We start from the raw sequence: 18482 nt of genomic DNA, 5'->3' as shown, positions 1-18482 counted from the left end.
TGTACGAGCCAGGCTTCGCTGGCAGGATTGTAAACTCCTGCGCAGCTCTGCATAATATGCGACTCAACACAGTTGAAAACAACAGCGATATACAAAGTGAAGATCGAATTGTGGAAGCAGTTTTGGAAGAAGATTGGGAAGAATCCATTCACCCATCAGCTCTCGCCAAGAGAATGCAAGAGCGCCTTATAGCTGCTAAATTTACTTAGAAAAAAATCAACTAATAAGTATTTATCACATACATACAAACATACATATGTGCTTTTTATTATTACATTTTATTTATTACACCACTTAGGCAAAGGTTTTGATAGTTGATCTTGCTTAATTGCGGCATTCTAAATTCAATGGATTCTCCCGTTCTATCAGATTGGCTCCAGTTTTCGAGATAACTGTACTTGAAAATTTGCTTCAATTGTTTCTAATTAACACTTAGTGTTTGTGTTATTTTAAAAAAATTTTGCACGTGACTGTTTTTTATAGTGAATTTAATATTAAAAAACAGTCATGAGCAAAGTTTTAGTAAAATAACTTTAAAACTCAGGGAGTTATTTATAAAAAAAGTTGAAATTTAAGCAAATTTTCAAGTGCCGTTATCTCGAAAGCTGGAGCCAATCTGATAGAACGGGAGAATCCATTGAATTTAGAATGTCTCAATGAAGTAACTATTAAAACCTTGGCTCAAAAAAAGTTCAAAATTCGAGAACAGTATTATTAACCAGCAGCTTAACAGAACTTGTTAAATCTTCCAAGGCGTTTGCTACGCGCACAAAGGCCTGGGCTTGTAGAAGCATGGCTTCAACCTGCTGTTTTGCTGACTCAGCTTGCACTTTGGCGGCTTCAGCCTGCATCTAAAGTAAAAAGACGAAATATAAGGCAAAAATTAAGATACGGCAACTTATACTTACTATCATAGCATCTGCCTGCTGCTTTGCTACTTTAGCGAAAATCTCCCGTGTACTTTCCATTACGGACTTTCGCTTCAAAGTCGAAGTTCGCCTGGACGTCGAAGCATTTTTGGTTCCTGTCGATTGAGTAGCCTCGACGGGAATAGGAGCTGCTTCTGCTATTGAAACCACAGGGTAATCAACCAGCACGGATGCGTCTCCGTTCTCAAGAGAAATTTGCAGACTCTATAATTATATACATATATGTATGTATGTATGAACATATCGCACATTTGCTGGAAGTGTCAATCAAAAAAAAAATAAATAAATAAAAAACTCGAGAAAAACAGCTTTAAAGTTTTGAATTTACATATACATATGTACTCCCATAGTAAAAATCAATGCATATTTTGTTCTACCGGTAATCGATATAGCCGTGAAATTTTTACACAACATAGAAGAAAAGGTAGCGATTATTTCTGCATACTTAAGACGATCTTTGTTTCTTTTTTATTATGACACTATTGAAGTAAATGAGCGATATGTACATAAATACGTATGTATGTATACGAAATTGAATGGTTTTTTTAATACGTACAATTGTATATTTGTAGGCAAATACAATATACAAATATACACACATACTATCTATGTACATATATACATCTATATTTGTACTAACATCTTCCTCCGGAATACTTTCCACACATTGGCTACTCCCTTCCACATATTCTGTACCAAGTAAGCTCAAAACTTTCTGATCTAAATCAGAAAGCGGAGCTGTTAACATTGGAGCATTTCCTGTTGCCGCCATTTGCTTCCTGCGCTCTCTTGCCTTGACGGAAGTCCGGCTTTTCAAATCGCGCCAAACCTAATACAAAAATTGCAATTATTGTGTTTTGCAGATATCATCTACTATGTGATCTACTATAACTTACTACTTGCCACTGAGCTGCAGATTTTTCGGCACCATTTGAGCTATTTAGCAACATCGCTAGCTCTTCCCATTTCCGGGAAGCTTCTTGCCGGCCATGAATCGCGGAGAACTTGCCTTCCGCGAGGCCCTTATTGCCAAGGAAAAAGTCCAGCATTTTGTGGTACTGCTCCGTAGTAGCTCTAGCGCTTCTGTTTTTTTTCCATAATATATTCACACACAACAGTCCCGACAATAATAATACGCGTAACAATAATCAAATTTTCTTTCAAATATTAAATGTCAAACGTCAATATTGCCATATTTATCTTTGCAATTAACGAAAATCGTCGTAAACTTCTTTACCGACATGCCTAACGAATTCTGGCGTTAAGTGTGTTTTTGAGAATAGCCTATTCGCTACTGCAAGCTACAAACGTCGTTCATTATCAATAACGAATATCGGTCGTTAGGAAAAATGGGAATCGCACTACAGATGTCTCATAACCAGCTACTCCAGAGTAGAGATGGGCACGGGCCTAAATTTTCAGGCCCGGCCCGGTACGAGTGCAAAATCAACTTTCAAAAACACGCACAAGCCCGCACGTTAAGAATTTTAGTGGGGCCCGGCCCGGACTGCCCGGCACGACCAGTCACGCCCCAGCCCGGAAATAAAGAGCCAACTTTTATTGTAGATTTTTATAATATATTTTCTGGGAAGTAGAAAAAGTGGAAGGTATTTTATGTACAGATATGTATGTAAACAAAACTAATAAGTATCATATATTTTCTATCGGTTTGCAAATATTTATGTTTTTGCTTTTCTCTTATCAAAAGAGTTTTAAATATGTACTATTTTTTTGTATAAAAACAAAAGCTCATCTAAATTTTTAGTATTAGCAACGGGCTTTTTCGTGCCTTTTCGTGCTTTTATGAAATTTTACTGAACGCCCAGGCCCGCACGAGTTTGTGCTGACAGCAGATATTCCGGTCCGTACCCGCGGGCTTAAGCAGGGCCCATCTCTACTCCAGAGTGACCTACACTCAGAAAAAGGTTTAGTTATAATTACCAAGATTTGGTTAAAGTGACCAAGTGGCATAGTTGGATATGACGAAATAAATATCTAGTTCACGAAAGTCTGCAATTTACTTGAGACTTCTAGCTGGGACAAATGTATAGTTGTTAATAATTACAAAACGACTACCTTGAGTGGACAATATTGTTAGTTGAATAAAATCATTGTTGAGCAAATATAAACAATGCTTTGGTTGATACAAGTTTTCAATTAAATTTGTGAACTTGCTGTAGACTTGAATCAGCTAACTGTTTATTATTGGAAAAAAAGTTTCAGTTTGACACAAATAAAAATTTACTCGATGGTTGTTGTGTTTACTTTCTTCTTTTATTTGCATATATTAAGTATAAAAAATACATACATATTTACATAAATAGCTGTTAGTGTAAATAATACACATGTATATGGTGGTAAGAATTTCCTAAAAAGAAACGATGAAACAGGAACAGTCGTGCGAAAACCCAGGTCAATATCTGCTGGAAGTGCTGGCTTAAGTATACTGCTTTGCTTTTTCCTTGGCTAAATAGATACTTTCAAATTATAATCCACATGAATTATATTGCACACCGTCTTCAAAAGAGTCACAACTCAAAATATAACGTTTGTCAGAAAATACAAAAAACTATTTCGTAGCACATGCTAATCATATGGGCAAAGGCGGCTTTACCTTAGGTTTTTTGAAGAAATTATAACAAAAATTTGCTCCAACTCGCGGCGATGGCAAAACTGAAACTGAGACAAACAAGTCCACTTTGGGTCCACCTGGACAACTTTGGGTCCACTTGGACAACTTTGGGTCCACCTGGACAACTTTGGGTCCACCTGGACAACTTTGGGTCCACTTGGACAATTATGGGTCCACCTGGACAATTTTGGGTCCACCTTGGACCACTTTGGGTCCACCTTGGACCACTTTGGGTCCACCTTGGACCACTTTGGGAATCACTGGCTTAGATGAATATCAGAAGCTTCAATANACGATTGTTTATTAGGAAAAGATGAAAAAGCAACAAAGTCTAAGCGGTAGAAGTTATAGCAGCTATTTCGGAGATCACCACATCTCCTCATCAGACTTCTTTTTTCTAGACTTCAGCAGGGATCGAACCTGCGTAACCGATGTTCAAAGTCAGCCGTTTTCCTAGTTTTTTGAGAGCCCGGGAGATGCTTTCAGACATAGCACGTCGTCTAACTTACAAGGTGCAAATCTTCTGCTTTGGATCTAAGTAAAACGTGATTTTTTATATCTTTTTTTATTTTCAATATTTTAATAGTGGACAACAATATAAACTGTGATTTTGTAAAACCCGTTGGTCGGCAGACAAATATCATGATCTGAAGTATCTGGAAGGTGGAACCGCAATCCGTACAATGAACGAACTCTACTAGGCGCAACATATCATTTTCCACAAGAAAATGCAGGTGTTCGTAATAAAAAACCAACCCTTGTCCCTGAGAATAAATCTCATAGTCATACAAAAAGCGGGAATGATTGGAAATTGTGTACCCTGGGACGAAAAGGGCAAAATAATGCCAGAATAGGACAAATGAGTGCGAGGGTTTAATATTCGCAAGCCACATGAAATTCCAGCTAAAACTTCTCAACCTAAAGGGTTTTTATGCATTTGTTTCACACGCATGCGGGTACCATGTAAGCATTACAATACAGTTTTTTTTGAGTACCACTTTATGTGGAGGTAGGTAATCCGCTGAGACTTAAAAAGTTTAAAAATTTAGTAATTTTTATGCTCCCGAACATCATCACAAATAATTTTATCAACATTAAAGTATGACTTTTGTTATCTCGGCATACGCTCAGAAATTTCTGCATTGATAAAAGACAAGTCATCTTTTTTTTTTGGGCCAATATAACATAATGCAAAATGTTATCAGAAAGAATGTTTTTCACAATATTCCCAAAGATTTCTTCAGTTACGTATATTATTTGAGAAACCACAAATTCAGTTTCGTATGGGAGGGCTTTCATATTATGCGTCAAAGTCAAATGGTGTAAAAGAGAAAAAATCAGACCAAGGTTCAACACAATTTTCATTTAAGGTGACACGGGAACCATGGGAAACTACCTGAAAAATTTTACGGAAATTACCAGACATTAAAATTACCTTTCTCCCAAATAGAACTTCTTTATCTCCCGTTGCTCTTAGATCACTTTAAATTCTTATAACTCTAAACTTCTAAACACTAAATTCCGAAAGCTTGATGAAAATCGATGAGTCGACTAATTGCGATAACCATCGATAAATTTCGATAACGAGAACGCGCACTCATTAGCCTCGATAACTGGATCAACTTCAAAACACTAAATTCCGATGACTTGATTAAAATCGATAACTCAAAAAACTTCGATAACTATCGATAAATTTCGATAAGAGTGCGTTTTTATCACTCGATAACTCAATAAATCTGATAACGCGATAAAATTTTATAACTATACATTTCGATAACTCAATACATTCTTGCATTCCGATAAAATTCGATAAATAGTGATAACTCGATAAACTTATATAACCCTATAAATTTCGATAACTCGATATACTCTGAAAATTCTAAAAATTTGGATTCGATAAACATACAAATTTCGATAACTACCAACAAAATTCGATAAAGTAATAAACAGGAGCGAAAAGTTTAAGCTTTTGCTTGAAACTGCTAAGTATTTTTCTTATTCAGGGTTTCCAAGGTTAATTTTAACGATCATGCTTATTTCAAAGTACAAAGCTAACTACAGACCTTTTAAGTAAATGGTCAAGAAATAAATTGCTAATATTTCATGAGTGTGAATAGTAGTGTCCAAGGAGTTTTTACCACGGTTGCCACTGTTGGTTGTTTCCAAACAAACCTGGTTGTTTTTATTTTCTTTTTCGAACTTGGTTGTTTTGTAGTATTTTCTATGATTTGGTTGTTTTTTTTTTATTTTGAAATTAGCAAATTTTTTCTTTACAAAGAGTATTATGTAATTTACAAAAAGTATTATGTATTGCATACTGAGTGCCAAAACTGAATAAATGAATTTTTAAAATTCTTATTTCTAATGTAACATCACAGCCAGCAAAATATCCGGAAATGTAGCCGAAAATGGCATTTCGTATAAAACCCTGATGTTTCATCCATTTTCGGATTTCGTTTTCGGTCGTTTTTCGGATCCATTCTCCCACTGAAGTCTTTATCGAAAACGTATGCACATAAAACTATCGAAAATGGTTGTGAAACGGATGCGCTTTCCTGAAATTTGTCTGATTAAATTTTTCGTTGAAAACAATTTCATTCTGAAATTTACAGAAACTTTTTCACAATTTTAAAATTCAGGAATTATTTCAATTTTAATAAATGCATTTATATACATATCTATAATTTTAATGTGTTGCTATTGACGTCATTCGAACCTGGACCTCCTGAAAGTAGCATGCACCTCTGCTCACTCAGTGCGACCGACGCATGATAAAGACAAAGAGTTGATCCCATCAAATTCGCCGCAACCAATGAGCAAGCGCTCCCGTGTCGTATCGCCTGAGTCTACCCTAGCTAGCGAAACACTTGTCCCGCACGCCCAACAACATCAAAGTGAGCGGCGCAAAACAAAATCATTGAGTGATGCCGATAATGGGAATCAGGTGACTACCAAAAGCGCCCAAATAACTACAGAAAATAGCCAATCGAAAGACACGAAACAAGCCAATGAAACAAGCAAAAAAACCGGTGATTGTTCGTATGCCGATATCTTTAAAATGATAAAGTCACAATCGCAGTTGAAGGAACTCAGCGAAAGTGTTAAGAAAATAAGAAAAACGGCAAATGATGAGTTGCTCTTCGAACTCAAAAACCAAGCTGACCCAGTAACACAAAAGCTAAAAGAAGCGGTAGAAACCATCATCGGCAATAGCGCCCAAGTGCGAACTGTCACACAGGAAGCAGTGCTCGAAGTAAAGGACATCGATGAAATTACCTCCAAAGAGGAAGTCCTAACAGCGCTAAATGAAAGTATGGACGGCTCGCACATTGAACTGTCAGCGATACGCTCAATGCGTACGGCATATGGCGGCACACAAATGTGCGCAAATAGCCTGCCGACCGCGATGGCCCGCAAGCTTCTGGAAATGGCGAAGATACGAATTGGCTGGGTTATCTGCCGCATAAGAGCTAAAGACTCTGTAACAAGGTGCTACAAATGCCACGAATTTGGTCATTTGGCGAGGAAGTGTCAAAGCCCGGACTACCGATCGGCCCTATGCTTCAAGTGCGGTAGCAAAGACCATAAGGCCAAGTCCTGCACAAAGGTGCCGTCGTGCGTGTTGTGCATTAAGAGGTGAGAAACACACTAACCATGCAGCAGGCAACCGAATGTGTGCGGCATTCCAGGAAGCGAAAGCCAAACTAGGAGCTGCTAAACGAAATTCGAAATAAAATCCTCCAAATAAATTTAAACCACTGCCAAACAGCGCAAGACCTGCTCAATCAAACGGTGTATGAACTTGCCGTGGATATTGCCATCTTAAGTGAGCAGTACAAAAACAAGGACGACGTGTGCTGGGTTAGCAATAGAACAGGCAAGTGCGTTATATGGAGTTGCAACCCAAATGCAACTCCCTTAATTATATCCGCCCACTCAGATGGATTCGTGCTAAAATTAACCACCTGTACGTATAAAGCTGTTACATACCGCCAAGGTTTGACCTTAATGCCTTCAATCAAATTATAGACGCGTTGGTATACGACGCCAAAGAAAGAGGAGCCGTACTGATTGCAGGCGATTTCAATGCATAAGATGTCGAGTGGGGCAGCAAAAAGACCAATCCAAAAGGCAAAGCGCTGTTGGATACACTAGCGTCGCTGAGTGTTATCCGCCTAAATACAGGTAGCGAGCATACATATAGCAAGAACGGAGCAGGATCAGTAATTGATCTTGCATTCATAAGCGGAAGCTTGTATAGACACAGTAGCTGGCACATCAGTGAGTGCTATACTCAAAGTGACCACCGCGCTGTTATCCTTAATATAGGACAACTGCAAGATAAGCCACTTAAATCAAACTGGAACCGCGGCTGGAAAATCGAGAGCCTCGATGAGAAGCTGTTTGAGGAGATATTCACCGATTCCGATGCTACGGGCCCCTCCGAAATTGCAGCTGCTAAACTTATGCGCGCGATAACGGCTGCATGCAATGCTGCAATGCTGCGACGTAGCTGTAAAAATAAACACAGACCTGCATACTGGGGGAACAACATAGCAGAGATACGGACAGAGTGCAACCGCGCAAGACGAGCATGCCAGCGTGCACGAAGGACAGACAGCTTTAGACATAGAGAAGCATTCAAGACCAAGCGTAAACAATTAAAATATGCCATACGTGATAGCTAGCGCAAAAAGTTTAAGCACTGTGCAACAATGTTGAAAATAACCCATGGGGCCTTGCATACAAGACTGTGCTAAAGAGGTTGAAGAGTTCAGCCCAGCCAACGTGCCCCGAGCTGCTCACGCGCTTAGTGGGGACACTCTTCCCACCGCACCCCGACTTTGACAGAGAAAATGCAGCTGTGCCTGTAGATAGCATCCCACCCGTGACTGCAGAGGAGGTAGCACATGTGGGTAAAGAATTACAACTTAAAAAAGCTCCTGGCCCAGATGGGGTTCCAAATGCTGCCCTGAAGAGAGCCATAACCTGCAACCCCGATATATTCGCAAATGTTTTTAGCACATGTCTGAAAGATGGTATATTTCCAAGCATATGGAAGCAACAAATACTGGTACTAATACCAAAATCTGCCGATAGATATTCGCTTCAGCATACCGCCCACTTGCCATGCTTAACAACACAGGTAAAGTGTTCGAGCATATAATAAAAAACCGCCTGGAAACATACGCCGAAAACCGATTATCGCTTTTGCAGTTTGGGTTTAGGAAAAAGCGCTCAACGACAGACGCAACAGAGGTGACCAAGACCATAACAGCGTATCAAGCTACTTAAGCAATAGAGAGCTTTGCTACGGAAATGAAAAAGGCAATGTCTACCACAAAGTCACAGCGGGGGTACCGCAGGGATCTGTACTGGGCCCCCTACTGTGGAACATAATGTATGACGGTATATTGCGTTTGCCGGCTCCTGAAGGTTGGATTTTCTGATGACATTTCGCTTGTGGTGGTAGGAAAAATGCTTAGCGACATCGCGCACATTGCAGAGGCCGCAGTATCTATGGTAGAGAAATGGCTAAGGACAAAGTCTCTTACCTTAGCTGCCCACAAAGCAGAGGCGGTCCTAATTAGCAGCCACAAGAGGGTGGAAAAAGTTAAACTAACAGTTGGCGGCGCCCCGATCGAATCAAAGCCGTTTGTCAAATACCTTGGCGTCTTACTCGACCATCGGCTAACCACCACCTAGAGTATGCCAACAACAAAGCCGCAGTGGCGACCACAGCGCTATCTAGAATTATGGCCAATACTAGTGGGCCACGCCAACAATGTAGACAGCTGCCAGCAAGCGTAGTGAGAGCAATAATACTCTATGGATCCACGACATGGTTCCACGCTTTCAAACGAGAATCATATGTCCGAGGCATTAACTCCACATATCGTCGGTGCGCCCAACGTGTGTGCTCTGCATTTCGAACGGTGTCGGAAGAAGTAGCTCTAGGTATGGCAGGGCTATTTCCCCTTGATATTGCGGCACAAGAGCAACACGAGCTCCATGTGGCAAAACGAGGTCACCCAAACACTGAGTACGTGGACTACAAGACAGCAGCAAGACAACGAGGTATGGAAAAATGGCAAGCAAGGTGGGATGCAGCCTCAAATGGAAGGTGGACCCATCGGCTCATTCCCAAACTTGACGTATGGTTAAATAGGAAGCACGGCGAGGTAGACTACTTCCTCACGCAAATTATTAGCGGCCACGGCTGCTTTAAAAGTTACCTCCATCGTTTTGGACACGAGAAAGATCCGTTTTGCGACCCAGAAACGGAGGAAGACGCAAAGCACGTGATATTTACTTGTCCACGATTCAGCGATGACCGACGAAGATTAAAGGAAGCTTTGGGTGTTAACGTTGCACCAGGAAACTTAGTCCTGCGAATGATCGAGAGCGAAGAGGCGTGGAAGGCGGTCTGCAGTGTATCAGCAGAAATTATGCAGCAGTTGCGGGTAAGCGAACAGCAACGACGCAGAAACGAACGAGCACAGCGATTAGAGATAGAGACTAGCTAACGTACAAAGTGCGGACTGAGACTATGAACGGAGACCCTGACGTTCGTACCGAGATGACTGACAACGTCGACCTAGACATCTTCGGGCAGTTTGCCTAAACGGCCTCCTGACGAAATACTTGACGGTAGTACCAGGGGGGAAAACCGGACGAGAAGAGGTGGTTTTAGTGGGGTAAAGTCTCACACTGACGGGGTTACGGCTTTCGATGCTTTCCATCTCTATATGAAAAAAACCTCTGCGCACTCAGCTACTGGTGAATACGTACACATATTTTCACACACTCAATGTGAACATATGTTTTAAAATTATCGTTTTTAAATAACATGATGAGCTTTTTCAGAAACAAAAACAAATTTTTTTTTTGAGATTTTGTTTGGTTATTTTTTTAACAAGTGGCAACCGTGGTTTTGACATCTGATATTATACAGCCTGCTATCTCACTTTTTCCTTACGAAATAATGGAATGGGCATATATTTCTGTTGAAAACAAGGATGCCTTGTTTATCTTTGTTTGCCTTGTCTTAACAAAAAAACTTCAGCAAACCATAGTAGAAAGCGTAGAAAATTTTTTAAGAATTTCGTATTGCATAAGAAAATTTGGCTCAATAAATTTTTCCAGACCATTTCTTGGGCTGTTTTTTATTCGTAGAACTAAAGAAATGTTTACAAATAATAACATAAAAACAGATTTAGTTTTTACTAACCCGTAACTTTAACTGCATTTCTGCTTGGATACAAAAATGTAAAACCAATGCACAGTGGGCAATTTTTCGAAAAAGCTGGCCAAAAATCGAAGCGTGCTACAATTGTAATCAAACATTGTGTATTCGTCTTTATTTTGGTTGCTGGTTTTAAATTTCACCACATAATTTCGAAAATCTAAATGGCGGATCCATAATGGCTGCTGTGTACGCTTAAAATAATCAGATTTTTAGCAAAACTAAGGTAGTTAAGTAAAAAAGGTCATGTTATCGACTTTTTTGTTATATAATGTGATGTAGCGGTTAGCAATATAGGCTATCATTCCGCAGTGCCTGGGTTCAGGCCCAGTTTCCGACCAACATCAAAAAATAAGAAACAAACAAGTTTTTTGTAATAAAGTCGCCTTTTGGCAGGCAATGGAAAACCCCCGAATGTATTCAGCCACGAAGAACAGCTTCTCATAAAAATAAAATCCCCGTTCCGATTCGGCGTAAAACTGTTGGTCCCTCCCCTTTGTGCGCCAACATCAAGGCGCACGCCACAAATCGGAAGAGAAGCTCGGACAAACACTAACGAGGTCTTAATGTTTGTTTCTAAAAACCTTGATGTTCAAATTTACACGGGAACTGCAGAATTTTGAATGAATCAATAAACAAGACATATATATTTGTTGGTACAGGAATATATTTTTAAGATAACAATTTTATACACCGTCAGACTCGCAGTCATCTGAAGTATCCAAGCTCGTATCTATATTTACTGATGGCCATTCCGCATCCGCATTTACAACAGTTGATAATAATTTAATGGTAGCTGACGACAGTTTATGATTTTGTTTTGATGGGATTAAACGTAAACTTGAAATGACAGGGGCCGAGGATACAAGCAGCCGATATTTTTTAATATCCTTATTCCTTGACTCTTGGGTTTCTTCGGAAAGTTACCCAATTGGCAGGGATGCCCATTAAATAATGAGAGGCCCATGGATGACCACTCTAATATAGTAGTACTTTCGGACATCATTTAAATTCTAAAAACATCCAATCTTTAAAACATCAAAATCTTCACAGAAATAGTTTTTTACATAATTTAAATCTTTTAAACATAAAAAGTTTAAGAATAGCGTATAAAAACTGATGTCCAAACTACAGTGGCGGCTTGTGGCAGGTGGTTTTAACCAAGGTGGATGGGAAAAACTTCAATATATATGAAAAAGAAAATTAGACCGCCCATCTCGACGACTCTCGTAACTATTTTCCTAATCCATCATAATGAGTAAACAACAAAAAATCAATCCGTGAATATCTATGTCTTACGTCAGTTTTTAGATGGCGTGACAATGAAAAAACATGTTTTACATACTCTAGATTACAATGTCCACGAGCGGATGCTTGAAAACTGTTATTTTTTTTTTAAGATAATACCACGATTTTAACAACGACGAAAACTCTAATTTACGAAAAGTTTAGAGCGAATTGCTAGCAACAGTCACTTCGATCTCCTGTAACACTAAATGCCTTAAGAGAATCGACTTGTTGTCTCATAACGATACGCAGTAGAGCCCTCCTAACAATATAAGATGGTTATGCATACGAATGCACCAATTTTTTTTGGACTTTTGGCCAGGGATTTGGTAATAAATAACTATAGATAAGTTGAAAGGACTCGATACATTATGGTAACTCCATAACATTTCGATAACTATAAAATTCGATGACTCGATAAATTTGCATAACTTGATAATTTTCGAAAACTAAATTTTTCTTCACTGAATATATTTCGATTCTTATCCAAAAATTTCAATAGATGCTCTTACGATTTCAGTTACCCTAATTCTTATATATCGTTAATTTTGCCTTCACTTTTTTACCTTCATCGTTTTATATAATTTCTTTTTTCATCTTCACATTTATCTTTTCATCTTTATTTCTAATACTAAGTAAAACAAAATGCGAAAACAGCTCATATTGAACAGGTTGCAATAACAACCATACATAAATGCGAAAATTTTTAAACGATGATTTTGAACCAATTTTGAAACCATAAAAACTCCTCATCTACAGAAAAATACCTTTCCAATGGTGTTTTTGTTTTGAAATCGGTTCGTTAGAATCGCCAAACGAAGGCGGACAAAATTTTTGTTAGCGTATTAATATATAGCTTATCAAACCATTGGTAATATGTAGTTCCCAATTCTTGGTAACAGTTCCCACGTATTGTCAAAATTCGGAAACCAAATATACTAAATATAAATATATAGGTACTCATGAAACTTGATTGTGTTATTCTCATAACTCGAGGAAAAGTTAAGCTTCTTATCTGTGCCACCGTGGTCACTTTTTTCTGCTACACATATTATGCTATTTAAATATATTTTAACTTAATATTTTATTAAAAATACCTTTACAAACCTCTTTTCCTTGCTATCGTCAACTTTTGTTTACTTTTACATTTGACATTCCTCCTCGAAAAGTATATTTGATAAAACTAGGTCTGAGATTATTTTATAATTATAATTTGGTATGGCTAATCTCTTTTTCTAACTACAGATTAGGGAGTTAAGCTCGAAAATAAGGATACTCTTTTTTATGTAAACCCATTATTAGGCGATTTATAAACATACATACACATGCAGGTTAGATTAGAAATTAAACATTAATTGCACTTAATTTTATTCATTTTGCTGATTTAATTTGTTTATTCATTTTCACTTTTAATTCTTTTAATACATATTATCGGTATGATTGATAAAATATGATACTTCTATATACGTGTGACTCAAGGGCGTTAAAATATCTTCAAAACACCGCATCAATTACTGTGTTTGAGCCTGTAGTTTGATCATTTCTACTCTTATATTAGCGTGGGCCGAAAATCCGCTTTTTTAGAATTTCGCTTGGTAATGCAAAAATATGGTTCATTGTGCTCTAAAAAAAATCTATGTGAAATTTGGAATTTTTGGTCAATATCCTAGGCTCGCCCAAGTCCATCAAAGTTCAATATGCTCAAAAAATAAAAATTAATAAAAAAAATTAATTAATAAATTTTTTTACTAAAATTGCTATAATCCTCGAAAGTATTAGTCCTCCTTAATTTGGTACATGGACCTTTTTTGTAGAGAATCGAAGTTAGCTAAGAAAACATTTTTTTTGATACTTGATATTTGGTGGACTTGGGCGAGCCTAGGATATTGACCAAAAATTTTCACATTTCACATAGATTTTTTTTTAGAGCATAATGAACCATAGTTTTGCTATTACCAAGCAAAATTAAAAAAAAAAGCGGATTTTCGGCCCAAGCTATTGTATATACAGTAGATTTTGCTTAGCTGCACGTCCTTCTTTGCACGAAAAACTTGTGCACCTCACCGAAAAAGGCAGTTAAGCGAATTTTCTTTACTACTTCAATGAGAAAGGTATCCGAATCCCTATGAAACCAAATAATGGAGAAGCACTTATCACGTAGAAAATAATGCAAGCGAAATTTTTTTTTCGAATGGTATCTTATTATCTACATAACTAGAAAAATTGATAGCCATTTCCGTTGTTCTGCGATATGAGTAAAATAAATAAAAGCTTGTAAAATTAGGTAATTGTAGGCCAGTGCAGGTAAACGTAATACTTTCTTTGATAATTGATACTAGTTGCACAATTTTTAAGGCAGCTATCGCCAATGTGCAGGTATGTTGAATGCATCTATCGGAGCAGTTTCCTTATAAATGTTAAAAATAATGTCTCCGATGCGCATTTTGGGGAAGGTATCTTAAATGTGCACTTAAGCATAAAGGCAGCAAAGCAAAATATACTGTATTCCTAAATTTAGTTTTTCTTTTAGGAATATAATCTGTGGTTCTGCTTCATCTGTCGCTAAGTTTAGGTTGAAGTCATAAACACATATAACATACCATCTTTTGTTTGTAAAATGGGAAGCTAAATCATTTGTTCGGCATTTCCTCTTACTCTCGGTTTCTGTTTTGCAATCTTGTATTAGCTCTGATCCAGTATTCAATGAACTTACAGATTTTTACACGAACTTGCAGGAAGTTACAGGAAAAATGATCCCGTACTCGAAAATCAAGTAAATGAGAGCGATTTTTCGAGAGCTGTGTAGAGAATGAAGTTGCAAGATTTTACCCGATTCTTTTTTGTTCCCGTACTTTTACCTGTTACTCACATTCTACTCTCACTTCAGAGAGTTATTTTGCTGTTTGACATTTTTACAGGATTTTACATGAAAAGTATTAGATCAGAGCTATTATATCATCCATACATATGTATATATACAAATATTCATGTATGTTCATCAGTTATCAACGGTACCAGTTAAATTATTTCAGTAGTGTTTAAAATTTTCGCCTTGATTTTTTAACAATAGACTACTAAACCTATGCCTAAAACCATGTTATGAATATCAAAACCACTTGCAACAAATGAGTTCATACATATGTATGTACTTGGCCGTCTATTTTCGGGATTTGTAATGTGCACTGATGGCAATAACAGAAACTCCTTTTCTTGACCAGTATTGGCTATATTTCTTTTTTTTTATTTAATAATTAATATTTTTTAGTAAATGTGTAGCTCATTATAGATATAACACCACGCGATTGTAAATTTTTAACACAAATATCAATATATTCGCGAAACCATGGGCCAAATATAGTAAAATTGCCTTTTTAGTTTTTCACTCTGACGTCAGTAATTCCAAAATGATTTAAAAATTTCAGAGACATGTGCTTAGAGAAGAAGTATGGGTATCAATATAAAGAGGAAATCGTGTAGAATTTAAACAGATTCAAGTTTTTGGTGCAGAGGGACTGGTAAGTAATGAAAAGGTCCTTTTAAAATTTTATCCTTGAAATTTCGCAATATTTGTTTTTGAAAAAAAGCATATGTTAAAGACTTATATAAACTCGATAACATCCTCGAATTTCGTCCTTTTAACTTTATCAGCTTAACAAATTACCTATTCGTTCTTGTGAATCCAAAAAATTTTAAATTTTTTTTGAAATTCTAAATAAATTTCCTCTTGCATTTGGTATCCATATTTTTATTCTACATTGCATTGAATTTTGTAAATAATTTTTGGAATTAACCATATCTTTGAAATTACAACTCCTTTAAAATAAATCCTGACGTCAGAGAGAAAAAATAAAAACGCCATTCTAAATAAAAAATTGGGCTTCAAACCCATTTATTTATTATCTATTTTATGTTAGGAGAGCTTCTTAAACAATATAGAAGCCATTTTTTCGATTTAAGTTGTTGAAAAGTAATGAATATCTAAATCCCGGGACTAATGCCGGGATCCCGGGATGGTGATAACGATATCCCGAAAATCCGGTGATCGGAAAAAGCTGAAAAATTAACATCCCTAGCATGTACACACAAACTTAAGTATGGATACATATAGGTACACAGCCATATGCACGCGCGGAGTTTGCAAAATCGGAAGTAATGATTTGTACCGCATTTCCTCTTACTCTGCATATGCCTAAATGTATGCAGCCATTTGCAATAGCACAGGGCGATTCTAATGAAATTAAAAATTCGCTGCTGCAATACACAGAAAAATTATTTGGAAACAACCATACCATGCTGTGCAATGGCGCATCGCGTAGTTCCTTCCTTTTCCTCTTCAGCCTTTGTGCATTTTTAGGCGCAGTGCTACAAAAAGGAAACGCATGCACAAGGTTGCAAATTCGCAGGGTGCACTTGATGATTTTTTTTTGTCTTTCGTTATTCGAAAAAAATTTTTTGACGTTGCACTTCCGAACATTCTTTTTTGCAGTTCGCAAATATTTTTGATGCACTTATGCATTTATGATGCATTTCCGAACGGTTTTTTGCAGTTTGTTTTTTTAAGGTTTTAAACAAATTAACAAATTATTGTATAGAATTAACAATCACGCCGTCAAGTTTAAATAACGGCAAAACAGCTGGACTATGCGTTACAGCTTCGCAAATTTTACCCCTACCGAAGCCAAAGATGTATCTACTATATATTTGTGGAAGTATGTATGTGTGTACATATGTGCCAGGTTGCAGCCTAAACGGACGGAATGAATCGAACGAAAGTTTGAAAGAGTATTGCCATGACTCCTGGGCCTATAATAGAAAAAAATTGGGATTCCACAAGTGGGCGTTTCACATCCCATAGGCCACATCTCGTAGAAGTATAATTTTTTATCAGCTATAAATTCGAAAGCATAAGTCATATGAACTTTAAATTTGGTATGCAGGCATAGCTATGGTAGGAGCTTATAGTATGCGGTAAATAAACGGGGCGTGGCACATCCCATAGGCGTAAAATGTTTTATCAGTTATAACTTCGGAACCATAAGCCCCACGAGCTTGAAATTCGGTATGCAGGTATAGATATGGAGGCACTTATAAAAAGGTATATGTAAATAAGTTTGTAAAAAGAGGCGTGCACATCCCACAGGCGTGGAAGTTTTTATCAGCTATAAACTCAAAACCACATGAAATTGAAATTTGGTATGCAAACATATCTATGGTAGGTGTTTATAGTAAGGTATATATAAATAGGTTTGTAAATGGGGGCGTGGGACCATAAGTCACATGAACCTGAAATTTGGTATCTAGAAATATATACGGGAGGTGTTTAGAATAAAGAAAATATGTATTCATCTATTAGACCACTCGGATATTTAAAACTGTGTTTTTTTTTGAAACATTACGTTCTTTAGACCATTTCGAAATCATTTTATTGATCTCGCTATTAAGCGAAACATGTTCATGTATATTAAATAAAACTACTTCTGAAAAAAGCATTCTACCGGAAAAGTGCAGCTATAATAAAACAGCTAAGCGAATAGGAAGCTAAACAGAGTGTACCATAGTAGACTAATTTTAATTAAAAAAATTCAATCATTAGGTGGATTACACCTAATATTAATAATGGAACAAGATTTGTAGTATTTACAGAAAGTGATGATCAATATACATATATTAGTTGATGTACGATGAAGCTAAAAGTATGGCTCATAAGGATTCCTTAATTTAAACAGAAAGAAAATCGTTTTTCTCCTCTTATTTATGCTGAACTGAATATTTGTATTACTGTTTTATATTTTGATTTGTTTACCATGAACGACGTCGGTGCTCTGCTATATAAATACGCCACAAAAAAATTTTGAACTGCCTTTTTCGAGAGCACCGTTTGCTCGATTTCAATGGAACATACACCGATTTAAAGGATATAACTTCCTCTAATACAGAAATGTCAACCCCGATATATAGGAGGCGTGGCATCTGACATATAGACTAAAATGTGAAAACAACTATATCCCAATTATGCTGGGGAACTGAAACTTAGCACGGATCCATAAATTGCAAATACCCTACTTATGGCGAAAAATGGTAAGTATTGTAAGTATCGCTTTTCTCTGGAACCGGTTATGCTAACGTCCCGAAATTTGACACAGCCACATATCGTTGGCTTAGTTCGCAAACGTGCGATATTTCACTAATTATTGGATCCAAATTGTTGAAAATTAGTAGGTATGTGAATTTTGGCGATATTTTCATCGAAATTCATTTTCTTATTGCGCAAATTCAAGTAAGTATGCCAAAAAAATCAAAAATAATGGAAATAATTTTAATTAAAACAATAATTTACATATTTATTTGCAGGGTATCGAAGTTATTCATAATTTGTATTCAAAAAGTA

General features: G+C 37.0%; 1 protein-coding gene across 2 annotated transcripts; it reads right to left on the bottom strand.

Moving 5' to 3' along the window:
• Positions 1 to 228: 228 nt before the first annotated feature.
• Positions 229 to 17944, bottom strand: LOC108361540 (uncharacterized). 2 transcript variants are annotated; one of them, XM_017614175.1, is made up of 4 exons: positions 17937 to 17944; positions 10101 to 10103; positions 909 to 1133; positions 229 to 851 (listed from the first exon to the last, which is right to left on the bottom strand). In XM_017614175.1, the coding sequence occupies exons 3-4, from the start codon at positions 966 to 968 to the stop codon at positions 693 to 695; spliced, it is 219 nt and encodes a 72-aa protein (XP_017469664.1). In that variant the 5' UTR covers positions 969 to 1133; positions 10101 to 10103; positions 17937 to 17944; the 3' UTR covers positions 229 to 692. The 2 variants fall into 2 exon arrangements, with proteins under 2 accessions (XP_017469664.1, XP_017469662.1); XM_017614173.1 differs by lacking the exons at positions 10101 to 10103; positions 17937 to 17944 and adding an exon at positions 1570 to 2295.
• Between the last annotated feature and the right edge of the window lie 538 nt (positions 17945 to 18482).

The sequence above is a fragment of the Rhagoletis zephyria genome, unplaced genomic scaffold (genome assembly GCF_001687245.7).
Source record: "Rhagoletis zephyria isolate East Lansing unplaced genomic scaffold, Rhagoletis_zephyria_1.1 Rzeph_scaffold_00787, whole genome shotgun sequence".
In the NCBI taxonomy this organism is placed as follows: Eukaryota; Metazoa; Arthropoda; class Insecta; order Diptera; family Tephritidae; genus Rhagoletis; species Rhagoletis zephyria.
The sequence above is the reverse complement of the archived record's forward strand: the minus strand, read 5'-3'. Positions and strand labels throughout refer to the sequence as shown.

Bases quoted from the DNA above. Each gene is read 5' to 3' on its own strand.
- LOC108361540 (XM_017614173.1), bottom strand. From the start codon at position 1,701: ATGGCGGCAACAGGAAATGCTCCAATGTTAACAGCTCCGCTTTCTGAT. The intron at 1,134-1,569 runs GTTAGTACAAAT...ATATAATTATAG, and splicing joins AAAGTATTCCGGAGGAAGAT to AGTCTGCAAATTTCTCTTGA. The intron at 852-908 runs GTAAGTATAAGT...TTTTTACTTTAG, and splicing joins AGCAGGCAGATGCTATGATA to ATGCAGGCTGAAGCCGCCAA.